We start from the raw sequence: 18,926 nt of genomic DNA on the forward strand, positions 1-18,926 counted from the left end.
CCGGTAACTCCAGTCGGTATGCCACTGGATTCATTTGCTTCTGGATGATAAATGGTCCCAATCTTTAATAGTCCAACTTATCACATGGTCGCTTGGTCTTGATATTTCGTCGAAGAAGCCAGGCTTTGTCTCCAACTTTGAAAGTAGGTGCTGGATTTCGAAATCTATCTGTAGACGTCTTATAGGATTCTTGAGCGGATTGTAATTGAAGCTTCAACATAGTTTGAAGCTCTGATAGTTGCTTCGCAAATCCTTCGGCTGCTGGATTGTTATTTGTTGACGGACTCAATAAATCAAGCTTCGGATGATACCCATAGTTGGAAAAGAATGGTGTTTGTTGAGTCGACGCATGGAGGGTGTTGTTATATGTAAACTCGGCTAGCGGTAGATATGCAGTCCAATCGTCTTGATGATAATTGATGCTGCATCGTAAGTACTGCTCCAAGACTTAGTTCACCCGTTCCGTTTGGCGATCAGTTTGAGGATGAAAAGCTGAAGAAAGCTTGATATCCACCTTCAATATCTCAAAGAGAGATCTCCAAAACTTTGACACGAACTGGGTACCTCGATCTGATATGATATCATCTGGTAGTCCATGATATCGATACACATTATCGAGAAAGAGTCTTGCTGTGACTTCACTGGACGATGTCTTCTTACAAGGAACAAAGTGTGCCATCTTCGTAAGCCGATCTACCACGACAAAGATGCTATCAAATGAGTTTGATGATGGCAAGTCCATGATGAAGTCCATAGAAATTGAAGACCATGGTCAACGTGGAATTGGCAATGGCTGTAGAAGTCCATAAGGGCGATGCCGAGGATTCTTAGATCTTGAACAGATGTCACAAGAGAGGACAAAATCTTTCACATCCTTCCACATTTGCGGCCACCAAAAATCTCGGGAAATAAGCTCCAAGGTCTTGTTGAATCCAAAATGTCCCACAGCTGGAAAATCATGACGAGATTGAAGAACTCGGAGTCGTGCTAGTCCTTTTGGAATGTACAATCGCTCTTCAAAGTATAAAAGATCTCCCTCCACCTTGAACTTGTCGTCATTGGTACGTTGCTTGATATCAATGGCTACTGAATCTTTAATGGTCATAGCACGTACCTGGTTTAGGAAGTCAGCATCAAATGATACAATAGTAGCACAAAGTTGAAATCTCTCTGGCTTCAATAACGTTGTATATTGTTGATCAAATGCTGCTTCTCCAGCCTTTGGTGCAAGATACGATCTCCTTGATAAAGCATCGGATAGTCCTTGCTGCCTTGTAGGTCGATAAGTGATAAAAAAATCAAATCTAGATAGCGACATATTCCACCGAGCTTGACGCCGATTTAAAACTCGAGCCGTCATGAAATACTTCAAATTCTTGTGATCCGTATATACGGTTACTGGATGTGCAGCTCCTTCAAGAAAGTGATGCTATTCTTCAAAAGAATCCACTATAGCAAGAAGTTCCTTATCGTGGATCTCATAATTGATTTCAGCAGCAGAGAACTTCCGAGAATAGAATGCAACTAGATGGAGCTTCTTATCTTCACTCATTTGTGAAAGCATAGCTCCCAAAGCAAAATCTGAAGCATCAGTTTCTAAATAGAAGACCTTTGTAAAGTCTGGATGTACAAAAATTGGAGCTGAAGTAAATGCTGTCTTCAAATCTTGGAACGCCTTCTCCGCCAAAGGTCCCCATTCCAACTTATCCTTGCATGTTAATCGAGTGAGAGGAGCAGCAACTTGAGAATATTTCTTGATGAAGATCCGATAGAAGTTAGCAAAACCAAGAAAACATTGTACGTCTCTAACCATCTTCGGAACCTCCCAAGACATGATTGCTTCTACTTTCTTGGGGTTCATCTTCAAACCTTCTGTAGTCGCAATGAACTCCAAAAATTCCATCTCCGTCTGGTGAAATAAATACTTTTCTAATTTGGCATATAGTCCTCGCTTGCGTAGTTTCTCCAAGACCAAACAAACATGCTCTTCATGCTCTTCCTCGTTTTTAGAGAATATTAGAATATTGTCTAAGTAGATGACAACAAAATCGTCGAGGTGTTCTCGAAAGATATCATTCATCATATGTTGGAAAACCGCTGGAGCATTGGTAAGACCAAAAGGCATGACATTATATTCGAAATGACCATATCTTGTACGGAATGCTGTCTTCCACTCATCTCCTTCCTTGATTCGTACGAGATTATAAGCTCCCCTTAGATCAATTTTTGTAAAGATCTTCGCATGTCCAAGTTGTTCTAAGAGACTAGAAATCAAGGGTAATGGGTAGCGATTTTTCTTTGTTACCTTGTTGAGGCCTCGATAGTCCACACACATCCGTAATGATCCATCTTTCTTCTTCACAAATAAGATGGGTGCTCCAGCTGATGATTTTGAATGGCGAATGAAGTTCTTGGCTAGATTCTCATCGATGTACTTTCGTAACTCTGCCAACTCCGTTTGCGATAGATTGTAGATTGGGCCAAAAGGTGGTTGTGCTCCTTCTTGCAAGTCTATGGCACAATCATATGGTCGGTGTTCCGGTAGTATGTCGGCGTTCTTCTTTTGAAACACGTCTTCAAAATCTTTATATTGCTCCGGTATACTTGCTGTTGAAATCTTCTCCTCGGTAGTTGGAGCCGCATAAATGACAAATGGAGTGCCTTCCTTAGATGATCTTATAAACGCTCTTGCTCCAATGAATAAGGATTTCTTTTTTTGAGGTTTTTTACTAGGTTTTTTCTTGGGTGGTTTTGTGGAAAAAGTCATCTTCCGCAACCTCCAATCTATCAATGGATTATGTTTTTCTAACCAAGAAAGACCAAGAATAATAGGATTTGATGGGGTTCTAATAATATTAAAAATAATATGACTACTATGGTCTTTAAACGTTACTTCTATAGGTTTTGATTCATGGGTGATGCTACCAGACAATAAAGGTCGCCCATCTATGACCTTAACATGAACAGGTTTTGATTTTTGTACTAAAAGAATCTTATGACGCTTTGCAAATCCTTCGTCTAAAAAACAAGCAGATGCTCCTGAGTCTAGTAGTGCTAAGGTTCTCAGTTTTTGAGGGCCGATAAACAGAGGGATTGTAAAACAAAGTGCAGGTTGGGCAGAAAGAAAGGAACCTGATTGTTGTTGGGATATTTCATTGTCCAGCCGCACTGTTCCTACTGTGGCTGGGCATCCTCGTTTTCCTGAACAAATACTCTCCTAGTCTTGACTATGCCTCGATTTTACTTTTTGGGGCAGTTTCTGACTTTGTGGCCTTGTCCACCGCAATACAAGCATAAATTTTCCTCCATACGTCGCTTTTTTTCTTCTATAGTAAGAGATTTGATACGTACGGCATCAATTTGCATGTCTTCCACCTCTGAATGCGAATTCACACCGCTTGTCGACATAGTTGGAGCATGGCGAATTATATGTTGTCTTGAGCGTTGGTCTTGGCGACGTTGGAATAGGCGATTATCGCACTTCACAACTTGGCTAATGGCTTCATTGAGCGTTCGTGGATCAGGAAGAGTTAACAGTAAATCCTTCACATCATTCCTTGAACTCCAATAGAATTGACTCATCAACGCTTCTTCATCCTAATTGATGTCGCATACTAATTGCCTGAAATCCGAAGCATAGACTGATGTAGAACGCATCCCTTGTCGTAGCGACCGGATCTTTGTTGTAGCCCATCGAACCTTATCGTGTTCACCAAATGCTTCCGCAAATGCTTCCAAAAAGGTTTCGAAGTTGTTTAATATGGATGATCATTTCTCAAACAAAGGAGCAAACCATGATAGGGCTTATCCCGTAAGTAAGGTTCCAACAAGTCCAACACGTGACTCCTCCGTTGGATATCGTTCGGGCTGTAAAACTGTTTTCAACCTGATTTGATTGACGAATCCTCAAAATTTGGAACGTGTTCCATCAAACTTATTTGGAAGGCTAACTCGAGGCTCCTTATGTTGTAGAACTAGTGGTTCTTGTCGAACCTGAGGTAAAGTTGTTTCTCCAAGTGCCGAAATTTGAGGCTGATGTAGTTTAGATTGTGCTATCCCAGATACTCCATCATTATGAAGCCTTGCCACCACTCCTTCAATCTCTGCAGTTCTTTGTGATAACGTAGCGAGGGCATTCATAATAGCATCTAACTTAGACTCCGAACTTTCTGTCATACTAATGTCTTGACCTCCGGCCATTCTAAAAGAAGGACAAAAATGACCCTATAAGAGGCAATATTGGTTTATAGGAGGGTAATCCACAACCTATAAAATGCCTTAAGAATTTCAAGAAGAGGGGTAATCCACTCTCTCCAAGAAGAATAAGACTCCAATATTGTAACAGAAGAAGTATCAGTTTAGAGGAGGGTAATCTGCAACCTCTAAAAAATGCTAGTATACCTTCAAGTAGAGGGGTAATCTACACTCTACTAAGAAAGAACTAGCTCTGATATCTCAAGTTAGTGTAGTCTCGATAAACTGTCACGGACACAAAATACAGACTTGAAATCTAACAAGAAGTTCAAGAAGAAGAAGTGGCAAAACTAGATTAAACAGATGAGTACAAGAACAACACCAGAAAAGTGAGCTAGAACTCCAAGAGATGTGTTGTCGAGACTGAAGAACTCTTCAACCTCGATCCCTATATATACTCCTACTTAGGAAGCTTCTCGAGCTACTTCTATTAACTAGGAAGCTTCTAGAAGGTTCCAGAGGCTTCCTTTCTAGAAGGTTCTAGAAACTTCTCGAGCTACTTCTATTAACTAAGAAGCTTATAGAAAGTTCCAGGGGATTCCTTTGTAGAAGCTTCTAGAAACTTCTCTTCTAGAAGCTTCTAGAGACTTCCTTTCTAGAAGCTTCTAGAAACTTCTCTCTAAAAGGTTCCAGAGGCTTCTCTTCTAGAAGGTTCCACAGGCTTGTTTTCTAGAAGGTTCTAGAAACTTCTCTCTAGAAAGTTCTAAGGAATATGTCCCTAACATCTATTTGGATTCATCTCCATTTGCTCACAAGTATTCTTATATTTCAAAAACTTAACATTATGACTTTTGATGATCTTTTTGGTGTCCAAAAATATTAGCATATATGCCTTGGTACCTTTATAATATCTCAAGAAAATAAACTTTGTACCTTTTGCATCAAGTTTGGACTTCATATAATCTGAAGTCTTTGTATATGCAATATATTCAAGGATCTTTATATGTGAAATGCAAGGTTGTCTTCCACTCCAAACTTCTTCTAGTATCATTGATGCAAGAGCACTTATTAAACACCTATTCTTTGTATATATTGCATTTATCACAACTTCCACTCATAACTCATAATTAAGATTTTGAACATGAAGCATGCTCCTTGCCATCTCCATAATGGTTTGATTTATCATTTCAACAATACTATTTTGTTGTAGACTGTATAGAGTTGTCATTTTTCTAGCAATTCTTTCATTTTTCAAATAATCATCAAATTGCTTAGATATGTATTCACTTCTATTGTTCATATGTAGCACCTTGATTTTGTACTCAATTTATTTTTTAACAAATTCTTTAAACTCTTTAAACTTCCAAAAGCATTCACTCTTTGCTTTAAGAATGTGGATCCAAATATTTATTGAGAAATCATCAATAAAAGTGAAGAAATATCTTACTTCTTCAATACTTGTAGTCTTTATAGGTCGACATATATCAGAATATATAATCTCTAACAACTTTGTAGCCTATATTGCTAAACCACTTAGAAATGAGGCTCTTTATTATTTTCCTTGTATACATCCTTCATATGCAAGTTGTATTGTATTTAGGCTTGTTTTGCTAAGATCTAAGCTACTTACCATAGACTTAATGTTAGGGACATAGTCCTTACAACCTTCTAGAAGTAAGTCTCTGGAACCTTTTAGAAGCTTCTTAGTTGGTAGAAGATGTTAGGGACATAGTCCTTAAAACCTTCTAGAGATAAGTTTCTAGAACCTTCTAGAAGCAAGCCTCTGGAACCTTCTAGAAGGTTCCTAGTTAGTAGAAGTTGCTTGAGAAGCTTCCTAAATAGGAATATATATTGGAATCGAAGGTGAAGAGTTCTTCAGTCTTGACAACACATCTCTTGGAGCTCTAGTTCACCTCTCTGGTGTTGTTCTTGTATTCATCTGATTAATCTAGTTCTTGTCAGTTCTTCTTGAACTTCTTGTTAGATCTCAAGTTTGTATTTCTGTATCTGTGACAGTTTGTCGAGACTACACTCACCTCAGATATCAGAGTTAGTTTTTTCCTCGTTAGAGTGCAGATTACCCCTCTGCTTGGAAGTGTACTAGCATTTTAGAGGTTGTGGATTATCCTCTTCTAAATTGATACTTCTTTTGTTACAATATTGGAGTCTTATTCTTCTTGGAGAGAGTGGATTACTCCTTTTCTTGAAGCTCTTAAGGCATTTTAGAGGTTGCAGAGTACCCTCCTCTAAACCAATATTATTTTCTTATAGAGTCATTTCTGTCCTTCTCTTAGAATGGTCGGAGGCGAAGACATTAGTATGACGAAAAGTTTGGAGTCCAAGTTGGATACTATCATGAATGCCCTCGCTACGTTATCGCAAAGAACTTCAGAGATTGAAGGAGTCGTGGCAAGGCTTCATAACGATGGAGCATCTGGGATGGCATAATCTAGGTTGCACCAGCTTCAAACTTTTGCACTTGGAGAAGCAACTTTGCCTCAGGTTCGACAAGCACCGCTGGTTCTACAACATAAAGAGCCCCGAGTTAGCCTTCCAAACAAGTTCGATGGTATGCATTCCAAGTTTCGAGGATTCGTTAATCAAATCAGGTTGATAACAGTTTTACAGCCCGAATGCTATCCAACAGAGGAGTCATGTATTGGGCTCGTTGGAACCTTACTTACAAGGTAAGCTCTATCATGGTTTGCTCCTTTGTTTGAGAAACGATCGTCCATACTAAACAACTTTGAAACTTTTTTGGAGGCATTTGCGAAAGCATTTGGTGAACACAACAAGGTTCGATGGGCTACAACAAAGATCCAGTGACTACGATAAGGGATGCGTTCTACATCAGTCTATGCATCGGACTTCAGGCAATTAGCATCAATTGGGACATGCGACATCAATTGGGATGAAGAAGCGTTGATGAGTCAATTCTATTGGGGTTTAAGGGATGATGTGAAGGATTTTCTGTTAACTCTTCCTGATCCACAAACGCTCAACAAAGCTATTAGCTAAGCTATGAAGTACGATAATCGCCTATTCCAACGCCACCAAGACCAACGTTCAAGACAACATATGGTTTGCCACGCCCCAATTATGTCGGCAAGCAGCGTGAATTCACATTCAAAGGTAGAAGACATACAAATTGATGCGGTACGTGTCAAATCCCTTACCCTAGAAGAAAAAAAGCGGCGTATGGAGGAAGGTCTATGGTTGTATTACGGTGAAGAAGGCCACAAAGTTGGAAACTGTCCCAAGAAGAAAAATTGACATATTGTCAGGACTAGGGGCATGTTTGTTCAGGAAAACGAGGATGCCTAGCCACAATAGGAACTAAACGGCTGGACAGTGAAATATTGCAACAACAACTAGGTTCCTTTCTTTCCGCTCAACCTGCCCTTTGCTTTACAATCCCTTTGCTTATTGGCCCTCAGAAACTGAGAACCTTAGCATTATTAGATTCAGGAGCATCTGCTTGTTTCTTAGACGAAGAATTTGCGAAGTGTCATAAGATCCCTTTAGTACAAAAATCCAAACCTGTTCACGTTGAGGTCATAGATGAGCGACCTTTATTGTTTGGTTGTGTCATCTATGAATTAGAACCTATAGAAGTGACGTTTAAAGGCCATAGTAGTCATATTATTTTTAATATTATTAGAACCCCATCAAATCTTGTTATTCTTGGTCTTTCTTGGTTGAAAAAGCATAATCCATCCATAGATTGGAGGTTGCGGAAGATGACCTTTCCCACAAAACCACCCAAGAGCAAGCCTAGTAGAAAACCCTAAATAGAGAAATCCTTATTCATTGGAACAAGAACGTTTATAAGATCGTCCAAGGAAGGCACATCGTTTGTCATTTATGCGGCTCCAACTACTGAGGAAAAGTTCTCGACAACAAGTATATCTGAGCAATATAAGGATTTTAAAGACGTGTTTCAAAAGAAGAATGCTAACATGCTACCCGAACACCAACCATATGATTGTACCATAGACTTGCAAGAAGGAGTACAACCGCCTTTTGGCACAATCTACAATCTATCGCAGATGGAGTTGGCAGAGTTGCGAAAGTACATCGATGAGAATCTAGCCAAGAACTTCATTCGTCATTCAAAATCGTCAGCTAGAGCACCCATCTTATTTGTGAAGAAGAAAGATGGCTCGTTGCGGATGTGCGTGGACTATCGAGGCCTCAACAAGGTAACAAAGAAGAATCGTTATCCGTTACCCTTGATTTCTGGTCTCTTAGAAAAACTTGGACGTGCAAGGATCTCCACAAAAATTGATCTAAGGAGAGCTTACAACCTCGTACGAATCAAGGAAGGAGATGAGTGGAAGACAGCGTTCCATACAAGGTATGGCCATTTTGAGTATAATGTCATGCCCTTTGGTCTTACCAATGTTCCAGCAGTCTTTCAACATATGATGAATGACATTTTCCGAGAGCACCTTGACGATTTTGTTGTCATCTATTTAGATGATATTTTGATATTCTCCAAAAACGAGGAAGAGCATGAAAAGGTTGTTTGTTTGGTCTTAGAAAAACTACGTGAGCGAGGACTATATGCCAAGTTAGAGAAGTGTTTATTTCACCAAATAGAGATGGAGTTTTTAGGGTTCATTGCGACTACGGAAGGCTTGAAGATGGACCCCAAGAAGGTGGAAGCAATTGTATCTTGGGAGGTTCTGAAGACGGTTAGAGACGTACAATGCTTTCTTGGTTTTGCCAACTTCTATCGAATCTTCATCAAGAATTACTCTCAAGTTGCTTCTCCTCTCACTCGGTTGACATGCAATGATAAGTTGGAATGGGGACCTCTAGCTGAGAAGACGTTTCAAGACCTAAAGACCGCATTTACTACGGCTCCAATCTTGGTATATCCAGACTTTACAAAGGTCTTTTATTTAGAAACTGATGCTTCGGATTTTGCTTTGGGAGCTGTACTTTCACAAATGAGAGAAGACAAGAAGTTCCATCCAGTTGCATTCTATTCTCGAAAGTTCTCTGCTGCTGAAATCAATTATGAGATCCACGATAAGGAACTTCTTGCTATAGTGGATTCTTTCCAAGAATGGCGTCACTTTCTTAAAGGAGCTACATATCTAATGACCGAATACACAGATCACAAGAATTTGGAGTATTTCATGTTGGCTCAAGTTCTAAATCGACGTCAAACTCGGTGGAGTATGTCGCTATCTAGGTTCGATTTTGTTATCATTTATTGACATGGAAAGCAGCAAGGACTATCTAATGCCTTATTGAGGAGATCGTATCTTGTACCAAAGGTTGAAGAAGTAGCGTTTGATCAACAATATACGACGTTGTTGAAGCCAGAGCAATTTTGGCTTTGCACTACTATTGTGCCAATTGATACTGACTTCCTGAATCAGGTACGTGCCATGACCATTGAAGTTTCAGTAGCCATTGATATCAAGCAGCGTGCCAATGACTACAAGTTCAAGGTGGAGGGAGATCTTTTATACTTTGAGGAGTGATTGTATATCCCAAAAGGACCAGCACGACTCCGAGTTCTTCAATCTCGCCACGATTTTCTAGTTGCAGGACATTTTGGATTCAACAAGACCTTGGAGCTTATTTCTCGAGATTTTTAGTGGCTTCAAATGTGGAAGGATGTGAAAGATTTTGTCCTCTCTTGCGACATCTGTTCAAGATCCAAGAATCCTCAGCATCGCCCTTATAGACTCCTACAGCCATTGCCGATTCCACATCGACCATGGTCTTCAATTTCCATGGACTTCATTACAGACCTACCATCATCGAATTCATTTGATAGCATCTTTGTTGTGGTAGATCGGCTTACAAAGATGGCACACTTTGTCCCTAGTAAGAAGACATCGTCCAGTGAAGTCACAGTAAGGCTCTTTCTTGATAATGTGTATCGATATCATGGACTACTAGATGATATCGTATCAGATCAAAGAACCCAATTTGTATCAAAGTTTTGGAGATCTCTCTTTGAGATACTGAAGGTGGATATCAAGCTTTCTTCTGCTTTTCATCCTCAAACTGACGGCCAAACGGAACGGGTGAACTAAGTCTTGGAACAATACTTACGATGCAGCATCAACGATCAGCAAGACGATTGGACCACATATCTGTCGCTAGCCGAGTTTGCATATAACAACACCCTCCATGCGTTGATTCAATACACACCATTCTTTTCCAACTATGGCTATCATCCGAAGCTTGATTTATTGAGTCCGTCAATAAATAACAATCCAGCAGTTGAAGGATTTGCTAAACAACTATCAGAGCTTCAAAATACATTGAAGCTTGAATTACAATCCGCTCAAGAATCCTACAAGGCGTCTGCAGATAGATTTCGGAATCAAGCACCTAATTTCAAAATTGGAGATAAAGCATGGCTTCTTGAACAGAATATCAAGAGCAAGCTACCATGTGATAAGTTGGACTATCAAAGATTGGGACCATTTATCATCAGAAGCAAATCAATCCAGTGGCGTACTGTTTGGAATTACCGGCTTCTATGAAGGTACATCCAGTCTTTCATGTTTCTCTGTTAGAGCCTTATCGAGAGTCGTCTTTTTTTGGAAGAGTGCAATGTCCGCCACCTAGTATTGAGATTGAGAACCACGAGGAATACGAGGTTGAAAAGGTGCTGGATTCATGGCGAAGGTGGGGCAAGTTGGAGCATCTTGTTCATTGGTGCGGCTACGACATTAATGAGCGAACATGGGAGCCAGCTAAAAATCTTGCCAATGCGCCGCAAAAGGTACACGAGTTTCATCAACAACATCCTCATAAATCTAAGCCGGTTCGATGATAGCTTCCTTCTAAAGCTTGCTCACCTAAGAATATAAGAAAGGGGGAGAGCACCACCAAAATTCGTAGTTGATGTAGTTATTTTTACCAAGATAAAGTAGAATTTTTTCAATAGCCATAGTTTGGTCTTTTGATATGGATAGCCAAGAGATAGATACTATGCTAGTCAGATTATCTCAATTGACTAGCTCATGAAGGTGACCCCGACATGAAGAACTGCCTACATCAGGACGACGAGGGAGGATACCGAGTAACCGATCATTGGTGATTGTATTTGAGTCCGAGCCTGCTTACGATGATCAGCTTGAAGGCGTGTTTGCAGGACAATTTCATAATGAGGACACGGAAGTTCATGCTTGGTCAGAAGTTGAAGGAGTGGGCTACTACCGTTGGCTTCAAGGGTCGATGAACCACTTGCCTCGTGAACAACAGTTGGAGTTCATAGCAGACGTTATGCGACAGATCTTCATTTTCTTGCGTTGGTACTGATTAACAACAACATTGCTTCTTAGAGACCTCGAAGCTAAAGGAGGGGGTGATGTTAGGAACATAGTTCTTAGAACCTTTTAGAGACAAGTTTCTAGAACCTTCTAGAAGCAAGTCTCTGGAACCTTTTAGAAGCTTCTTAGTTCATAGAAGATGTTAGGGACATAGTCCTTAAAACCTTCTAGAGACAAGTTTCTAGAATCTTCTAGAAACAAGTCTCTGGAACCTTCTAGAAGCTTCATAGTTGGTAGAAGTTGCTTGAGAAGCTTTCTAAATAGGAGTATATATTGGAATCGAGGTTGAAGAGTTCTTCACTCTCGACAACACATCTCTTGGAGCTCTAGCTCACCTCTCTGGTGTTGTTTTTGTATTCATCTGATTAATCTAGTTCTTGCCAGTTTTTCTTGAACTTCTTGTTAGATCTCGAGTCTGTATTTTTGTGTCCATGACACTTAAGCTCTGTCATATTCTTCACATTCAAATGGCCATGGCATTGATGCTATATATTCAACTTGTCTTAGTTTGATGTAAACTTAGCAAATATAGCTATCTCTACTCCATTGACCTTCTTATACTTGACATAGTACAAATTTCTTTCTCTAAAGCCTTTGGCAAGCATGTTTCTATACAATGTTTTCAAAAAACATCTATTCTTATTGAATTGAACCATAAAACCTTCCATTATAAATTTACTCACTAAAAGTAGATTTTGCTTTATTTTGGATATGTAGAGGACGTTTTTGAATCTAATACTATTGGTTTGTCCATTCACAACCATCTCTATCATAATAGAACCAATTTCAATATCTTCACATGTGTCACTATTTGCCAAAATTCCATTTGATGGTAGAATAGCCTCATAAGTGACAAGTGAACACTTATAAGGTGTCATGTGCTTGGAACAACCTAAGTCCATAATCAATCTTCATATGGGAGCTATTGAAGTACCATTTGCTATTGCGAATGCATAATCTTATCATCTAAATTCATCTTACATATTATTTACATTTTCATTTTTCATCTTTTTGCCTTTGTAGCAATTTCGAGAAAAATGTCCTACTTTGCCACAAATGAAGCAAGTTTTGACATTACTTCATTGGTTTGAATAGTTGCCTTTGCCTTGTTGTGAGTAAAGTGCTGAATATTCACTTTGAGGGTCTTTATCTTTCCTCTTGGTCACTTTATGATTAAGTCTTGTTGTCTCGTAGTCTATTGTAAGTTCTTTCATCTTGATGGATTCTAAAGCCACAATGAGGTAGTTATAGGATTTTGGCAATTTCATAAATAGAGTCATAACAATATTTGCATCTTCTAAGAGCTTGTCTACAATTGCAAGTTTATTTGCAAGTACCTTCACTTTATTGATGTGTGCCATGAAGTCTTCACTCTCTTCCATCTTATAAGTAAAGAGCTTCTTTCTTATATAGATGATGTTAAATAAGTTCTTGCTCTCATACATGTTGCAAAGAGTTTTATATTTTTGCTGGTCTTTTGCAAGAGATAATGTGGGAGAAGTTTGCTTCATCAATATTGCATGCAATCAATCCAAAGGCCTTCTTTTCATTGTATTTATAGTCCTTCTTCTCTTTTATATCAACATGCATGCTTGGAGGTTCTTCACTTTCATCTACAATATTTCAAAGATCCAAAGAAGCTAACAAAAGCTCCATTTTGATCTCCTAATGGTAGTAATTTTCACCTCTAAAATTTTCAATTGCTCTTAAGCCTTCACCCTCACTTAAAGCCATATGTAAAGGAGAAATGTATCAAAAAAGATCAAGAGAAATAGTTGTAAAGCTCTTAAAATTAATAAGAAGGTGTTGTTGCCTTAGAATCTCATAATGCCATCTTTACAAATAAACTAGTGTTTTTATTCTCGAAACACTTTCTACTTCACTTCTACAACCTCTCACAAGTCCAATGAATTACATAAACATCTTAAACAAGATTTGCCACTCTTATATCACTTTTGTATTCACAAATCACTTCTAAGCATCATAAGAGGTCTTTTAAGCACCTTAAGTTCTTTTAATACATGAAACTTCAAAGTTAGTCCACCAAAGATCTAATTCAATAAGAAAATACAACACTAGTGTTTTATAATAATGCTATAAGGTGCAAATCAAATCTTAAATCTAAGATGCACTTAACAATAAGTAAGAGCAAAGAAAGATCTAGATCTAGATCTGAATTTAAAAGTTAGGAGTTTCAAAACCTTAACATCAACAATAACAATATGATCTATTCCAAACAACAACAAAGACTTCATATAATTTCAAAAAAACTTACAAGGAAATGCAAGTGGGTCCATAATCCATTAAAGAAAGAAAAACTAAAAGCTACAACACTTAGTATCATCAAGGTTGCACCCAAGAAAAGTATGAAGTAAGATGACTCCCACTTCCAACATTCTTTACTTATAGTTGGAGTCTTCATCTACAATCATATTTATCCTTCTTTGTTATATCCAACTAAAGCCTAGATTCTTCTTAACCTAGTTGCTACCTAAAATCCTAGCTACCACCATAGTAACTTATTTTAATACTTTGATATCTTTCGAATATTAACAACTTATTATGGTTTAATTCTATGTGGTAACAACTATGCAAGATCTTGCTCATCTTCAACATTGATATTATTACAACAAGAAACTTTGGAATTCATTGCAAAAATAGGCCAATTTTAAAGTTTGTATTAATAAGAGTGTAACAACAAACACTTTTCTTTTATTAACAATTGGAGAATCAATTGTTTTCTTAAAAAAGACATCGTCCATTGGCTTCAAGCATCAGCTACATGTAGCTCACTTTCTACTTGACTTCTAAGTGCTTCAACGATGAGGTCCTTTACCCAGTTTGTTAGCTTATTGGAAGATGGCTTGACTCCTGGCATGACATGCTCTGTAAGTTCTTCAGCACCCCAGTGTACTGCCCTCGTTCAAAATCCTTCTTGAGCCATTCACAATGAGTAGTAAAGCTTCGACGAGGAGAAACAAACACATAATCGATAGAATAAGTACAAATTCTACAATCACCCCTGCAATAGCTCACTATCATATCAGCATCTCAGGAACTTCTAAATCCATTACTGCAAGATTCTCGGTCGATTCAACGCAAGTAGACATGGCGTTCATACCTCATACCTTTGATTGCAGGGTTTGACTTCTCTTATGCAGTTGTTGGAGAAGAATTTTTAACCTGCGAAAGTGGGAAGCACAATCAACACTTGATACACAGCAGAGGAGGACAACGCTTGCGTGCCTGAAGTGGCACCTTTGCTTAAGACTTCCCCTCGAGGATTCATCCGTAAAGCCTGGTGGAAATTCGACCTATTTTTTGGCGTGACTTTCCCTGATACACGAATTTATTAGACAGGAGATCCAATTCACGACATACACAAAAAAAACGTAACGATGAAAGTATCACTGGCGAAGAAAGATGAGTGTTGCTACAGCGAAAACTAGTTTGTAGGAAGAACCCTTCAGCGATCACATATAATCTACAACTCCCCAGCTGACATTATCTTCTGTTCACAACTTCGCAGCAAATGGTATAAAATAAACCCATTTTCAATTCCGTCTCTCAATTTTCCTTACAACCAAGTGACAAAAATATTGTAGCAGCTACCCAAGTTGATCAGAAACCCTAAACAAGCCTTGAACAGTACTGCCTAGTATTCATTAACCAGGAAATATGACAAGCAACTTCATTGAATATCATCTCTTTACAACTTGTGGTTACATAGGTGACAAATTAAAATTATTTTCAAAGGAAAAAGAAACAGCAACAAAAGAGCTACTCTCAATTGCAGTCAGCTGTAATTCTACACCAAACAAGTATCTATTCCAGGATTTACAACAAAACAGGCGTCTATGGAATATCTGGAACAATAACCTAGTGTGATTCTGTGAGTGTCCACTGAACCCCTACAAAACTAGATGCTAACAGTACTCTCTTCCCTGTAGCCAAAGGAATACGACCTTCAAATATTTGCAAATAGAGCCTCCATTAGAAACAGGAATACAACCAAACAGTCGAAGTTGGTATCTTCAGAGTCTCCTTACGTTTTTGTCAAAGTGCAGCAGGGATGTAACGAAGTTGTCCATTTCCAGATTCCTTAATCTGGTGCGTCTCTGCTCCAGTGACATTCTCAGCTTCGACTAGCTCCCTGTCTTCGATTGTCTAGTTTCGGATGCCAAAGACGATGGCGAACGGGCAGCGAGTGACGGACTGAAAGCACGTGTGTACATAAACACAACATGGATATTCGAGGTGCAAAGGAGTGTTTACTTCTCAACCATCCTGTCTGTTTGCTTAGGCCTCCGGGTCTTCTTGATAGTGGAAGAGGTGCCACTTTGAGTGCTGCGGTGCCTTTTTGATGGCACGACCGGCTGGGAGCTGAACAACCTTCGGAAGAGCATGAAAATCAACATGATGGGAAGAGCAAAAACTGCGGCAGCCAGAAACCATATAGACTCCTTGGTCAATAGATGAGACAGAAACTCATACTTCCCCAAAGACTCCTTCAAGTAGCTCTGCACTCCTTCGTGGTAGTTGTAGGCGGTAGTAACGGCGCGGCGGTAGTGAGGACCTGCCAGGGTGTTTAATCTCTCCAAATGAGGAGCAGCAAACGTCGATGCCTTGTCGACATAGGGCTTGCTCTTCTCCTTGGCAGCCTGTTTGAGAAACCCACGTCAATACATGGTTAGAAACCCTAAACTGACTCGGGAAAAACAGGACAGGAGACGATCAAATGGGAGTATTGGTGAAGGCTCATACCTCGGCATAGGGACTCACGGTCTTCTGGACGGTCTCCACATGCGGAGCAATATACTCGCGAGATTTAACGCCCATGTTCTTCACAGTTTCGAGGTGAGGAGCGACAGCCTCAGTGAGCTTCTGCCATTTCTCTCTAATGAGGGGGTTCACCTTGGCCTGGATAGTGTCAAAATGGGGCTTGACGTACTTGGCGTGGTTGGTGGACGCCGATTTCTGAAGGTTCTTCACCACAGGCTCTGCGTGAGTAGACCAACGAGAAGAGGCAGTTTTCTGGAGAAGCTCGGCGTGCGTAGCAGCCCATGGGGGTAACCATGCCTGATGAACCTCATCAAGTCGCTTGGCTTTCTCCTCTGCTTCAGCTTTGGCCTTCAACATGGCAGCCTCAGCGATCTGAAGACCGCGTTCAGCTTTCTGGAGACGAATCTTCTGGTCTTCCAAAGCCTTGATGGTCTTCTCCTTCTCAGTCAGGTGCAAGTTTGCAGTCTCTTCGTGAGACTTCGCCGCCCCGGCATGTGCCTCTGCCTCCTCTCTGAGCTTGCGAGACTCCTCCTGAAGAGCTTGAACCTGGTCCTCCAATTCACGCACCTTCGCCTCAGCTGACTCTATCTGCAGTTGTGCAAGAGCAGCATCCTGGGATTCGCCTTTATGCGTTCGCAGTGCCTCCAACTCCTGCTCCAAAACGCTGATCTTCGACTCCTTTTCCGATAAACTCACTTCCTTGGTCTTCAATCCTTCCTCGAGAAGAGAGAGCTTGGATTTCAGTGCCATAATTTCGTTGCCATACTCATAAGAAGGAGGCATGAGCTCATCTGCCCTAACCAATGTCCCGATGCCAATAACCAACCCAAGGAGCACCATCAACACAAACGACCTCGGGATCGCCATCTTGAACGCCGTGACGGGCATCACGATGAGCTCCAAAAACTTAGAGTCTCTGCGTTATCCCTAGACCCAACCCACTGCACCGACCACAGAGCAGCGTCAGCGACACAAAAGCTACCCCAGCAACAAAATATCCTCAAAAAACACAACTGCAACGCTGGGAAACTTGCGCTCCACCACCTCGAGAGCGCACAACACCCCAACCCAAGCCACCGAAACTCAAAAAACGCGCACCTTGACAAACCAACGATACAAGCCACCAGGTCTGTTCGACCAAGGAGCAGATCGATTCACAGGTACACCACCCACCAGCTTCAATAGTCAAGAGCGCGCGCGGACACACACGTACACGACACTCACTCAACTGCATCAAGTGTCTGCAAACATACCTTAATGAACCAGCAGGCTTCCACCTCGGCTGCGTTGCTGCGGTGGCATTCAAGCAGCGCCCCGCACAAGACGAGGAAACTGCCGCGCTTGTTGCAAAAGCAGCCAGGTGCCCTGTTGCTCCCAATTGCAAGACGTCAACCTTGTTGCCAAGTGAGATCTTTCGCTGCAAATAGACACGAAGAAGGTGGAAGAAGGGGGCTGCCGAACGGTGAGAAATCCCGATTCACTTTTTCCCCACCCTCACCCTCATCTCTCAATTATGGGCCTCTGGAACAGATTTCGAGTTGGGTGAATGAGTTGGCCCTCTGCGGACTGTTCTCGTGGAATCTCGACGAACCCAGTGCGTTGTGCATGTGGCCACGTAGCACGAAATCAGGAGGCGACGCACGCACTCACGCACAGCCCATCCGCATCGGCACCAGGATTTACTGCTCCCTTGCTCCCTTACCCCGCAGTAAACACTGAGAAGCAAGTTCCAACCGTGGCACAGTCCGCTCGCTAATTCTCTGTGTGTCGCGTCATATCCACAGCCACAGCTATAGCCACAGCGTCAAGCCCTGTCGCCACCCTTCGCCATTGCGCGTCGCCACTCCGTCTCCCTTGTTCGCAGTGTGAATGTGGATGAAACTGTTCACGTTGTGGCTGTGTGAACGGGATCGTGGCAGTGTTCAAGTCTTCGTTTGGGGTGAAACTTTCATTAGTGAAAACCGGTGACCCCATGTGACTTTACTTGATTCCAAACTTCCACAAAAGTGTGCGTTGTTATTCAACTTGTATGGACAAGAACTATAAGGATTTGTGTACATATATATATATATATATATATTTATTTATTTGGTTGTGGTCGTTGCTTAGCTTAACAGTTGCATGGGTGGAAGTGTTTTATTGCTTACTATTGTGATTAGGAATGTATGGGGTCGCTTTGGCTCACATAGTTGAGGCGTCATGCATTTTGCTAGTCCACGACGGCACTCACTAGATTACACTTTTTTTTTGAAAAAAACTATGCGAATAAAAGTGCACGGGACTTTGTAAAGAATTCAGACAAAGGAACAAAGGAGCGAATAAAATAAAGTAAAAAAATCAAATTTACCCATATTCTTTCGTGTTCAATTTCATCAGCATCGTCACCTCACACAGTCAACTTGTGGTTCTTACTAACAATTTGCTTTTGAGTTTTATAATTACGAATGTCCACAGTCATTTTTATTTAAAATATTAAGTTAAGACCACGTGAGTGAATGGGATTCATATAGTGTTCACAAAGTTAAATGAAGAACTCATATCATATCTTTTCTAGCCAACGCATTAGAACCTGGAAAAAACGCCAAATCCTGAAACTAAAATACTCTTGAAAAGTTTATTTCAAAAAATAGAATGAGAAAAAAC

General features: G+C 40.5%; 1 protein-coding gene and 1 long non-coding RNA gene across 3 annotated transcripts; both read right to left on the reverse strand.

The window, feature by feature from the left end:
* Window positions 1-14,159: 14,159 nt before the first annotated feature.
* On the reverse strand, window positions 14,160-14,837 carry LOC149987595 (uncharacterized). Its single transcript, XR_016506927.1, has 2 exons — window positions 14,630-14,837; window positions 14,160-14,463 (listed from the first exon to the last, which is right to left on the reverse strand). It is a non-coding gene; the product is annotated as an uncharacterized LOC149987595 (long non-coding RNA).
* Window positions 14,838-15,191: 354 nt separating this feature from the next.
* LOC112293578 (uncharacterized) lies at window positions 15,192-17,676 on the reverse strand. 2 transcript variants are annotated; one of them, XM_024543176.3, is made up of 3 exons: window positions 17,537-17,676; window positions 16,266-17,224; window positions 15,192-16,162 (listed from the first exon to the last, which is right to left on the reverse strand). In XM_024543176.3, exons 2-3 carry the CDS (start codon window positions 17,169-17,171, stop codon window positions 15,773-15,775), a joined length of 1,296 nt encoding a protein of 431 aa, XP_024398944.1. In that variant the 5' UTR covers window positions 17,172-17,224; window positions 17,537-17,676; the 3' UTR covers window positions 15,192-15,772. The 2 variants fall into 2 exon arrangements, with proteins under 2 accessions (XP_024398944.1, XP_024398943.1); XM_024543175.3 differs by lacking the exon at window positions 17,537-17,676 and adding an exon at window positions 17,382-17,503.
* Between the last annotated feature and the right edge of the window lie 1,250 nt (window positions 17,677-18,926).

Source organism: Physcomitrium patens, chromosome 16 (assembly GCF_059467195.1).
Source record: "Physcomitrium patens ecotype Gransden chromosome 16, ASM5946719v1, whole genome shotgun sequence".
NCBI lineage: Eukaryota > Viridiplantae > Streptophyta > Bryopsida > Funariales > Funariaceae > Physcomitrium > Physcomitrium patens.

What these genes read in the sequence shown, in the direction of transcription:
- LOC112293578 (XM_024543176.3), bottom strand. Translation starts at nt 17,171, where the DNA reads ATGCCCGTCACGGCGTTCAAGATGGCGATCCCGAGGTCGTTTGTGTTG. An exon ending in CCGTGAGTCCCTATGCCGAG is followed by an intron (nt 16,163 to 16,265) that starts GTATGAGCCTTC and finishes TTTCTCAAACAG; the next exon opens with GCTGCCAAGGAGAAGAGCAA.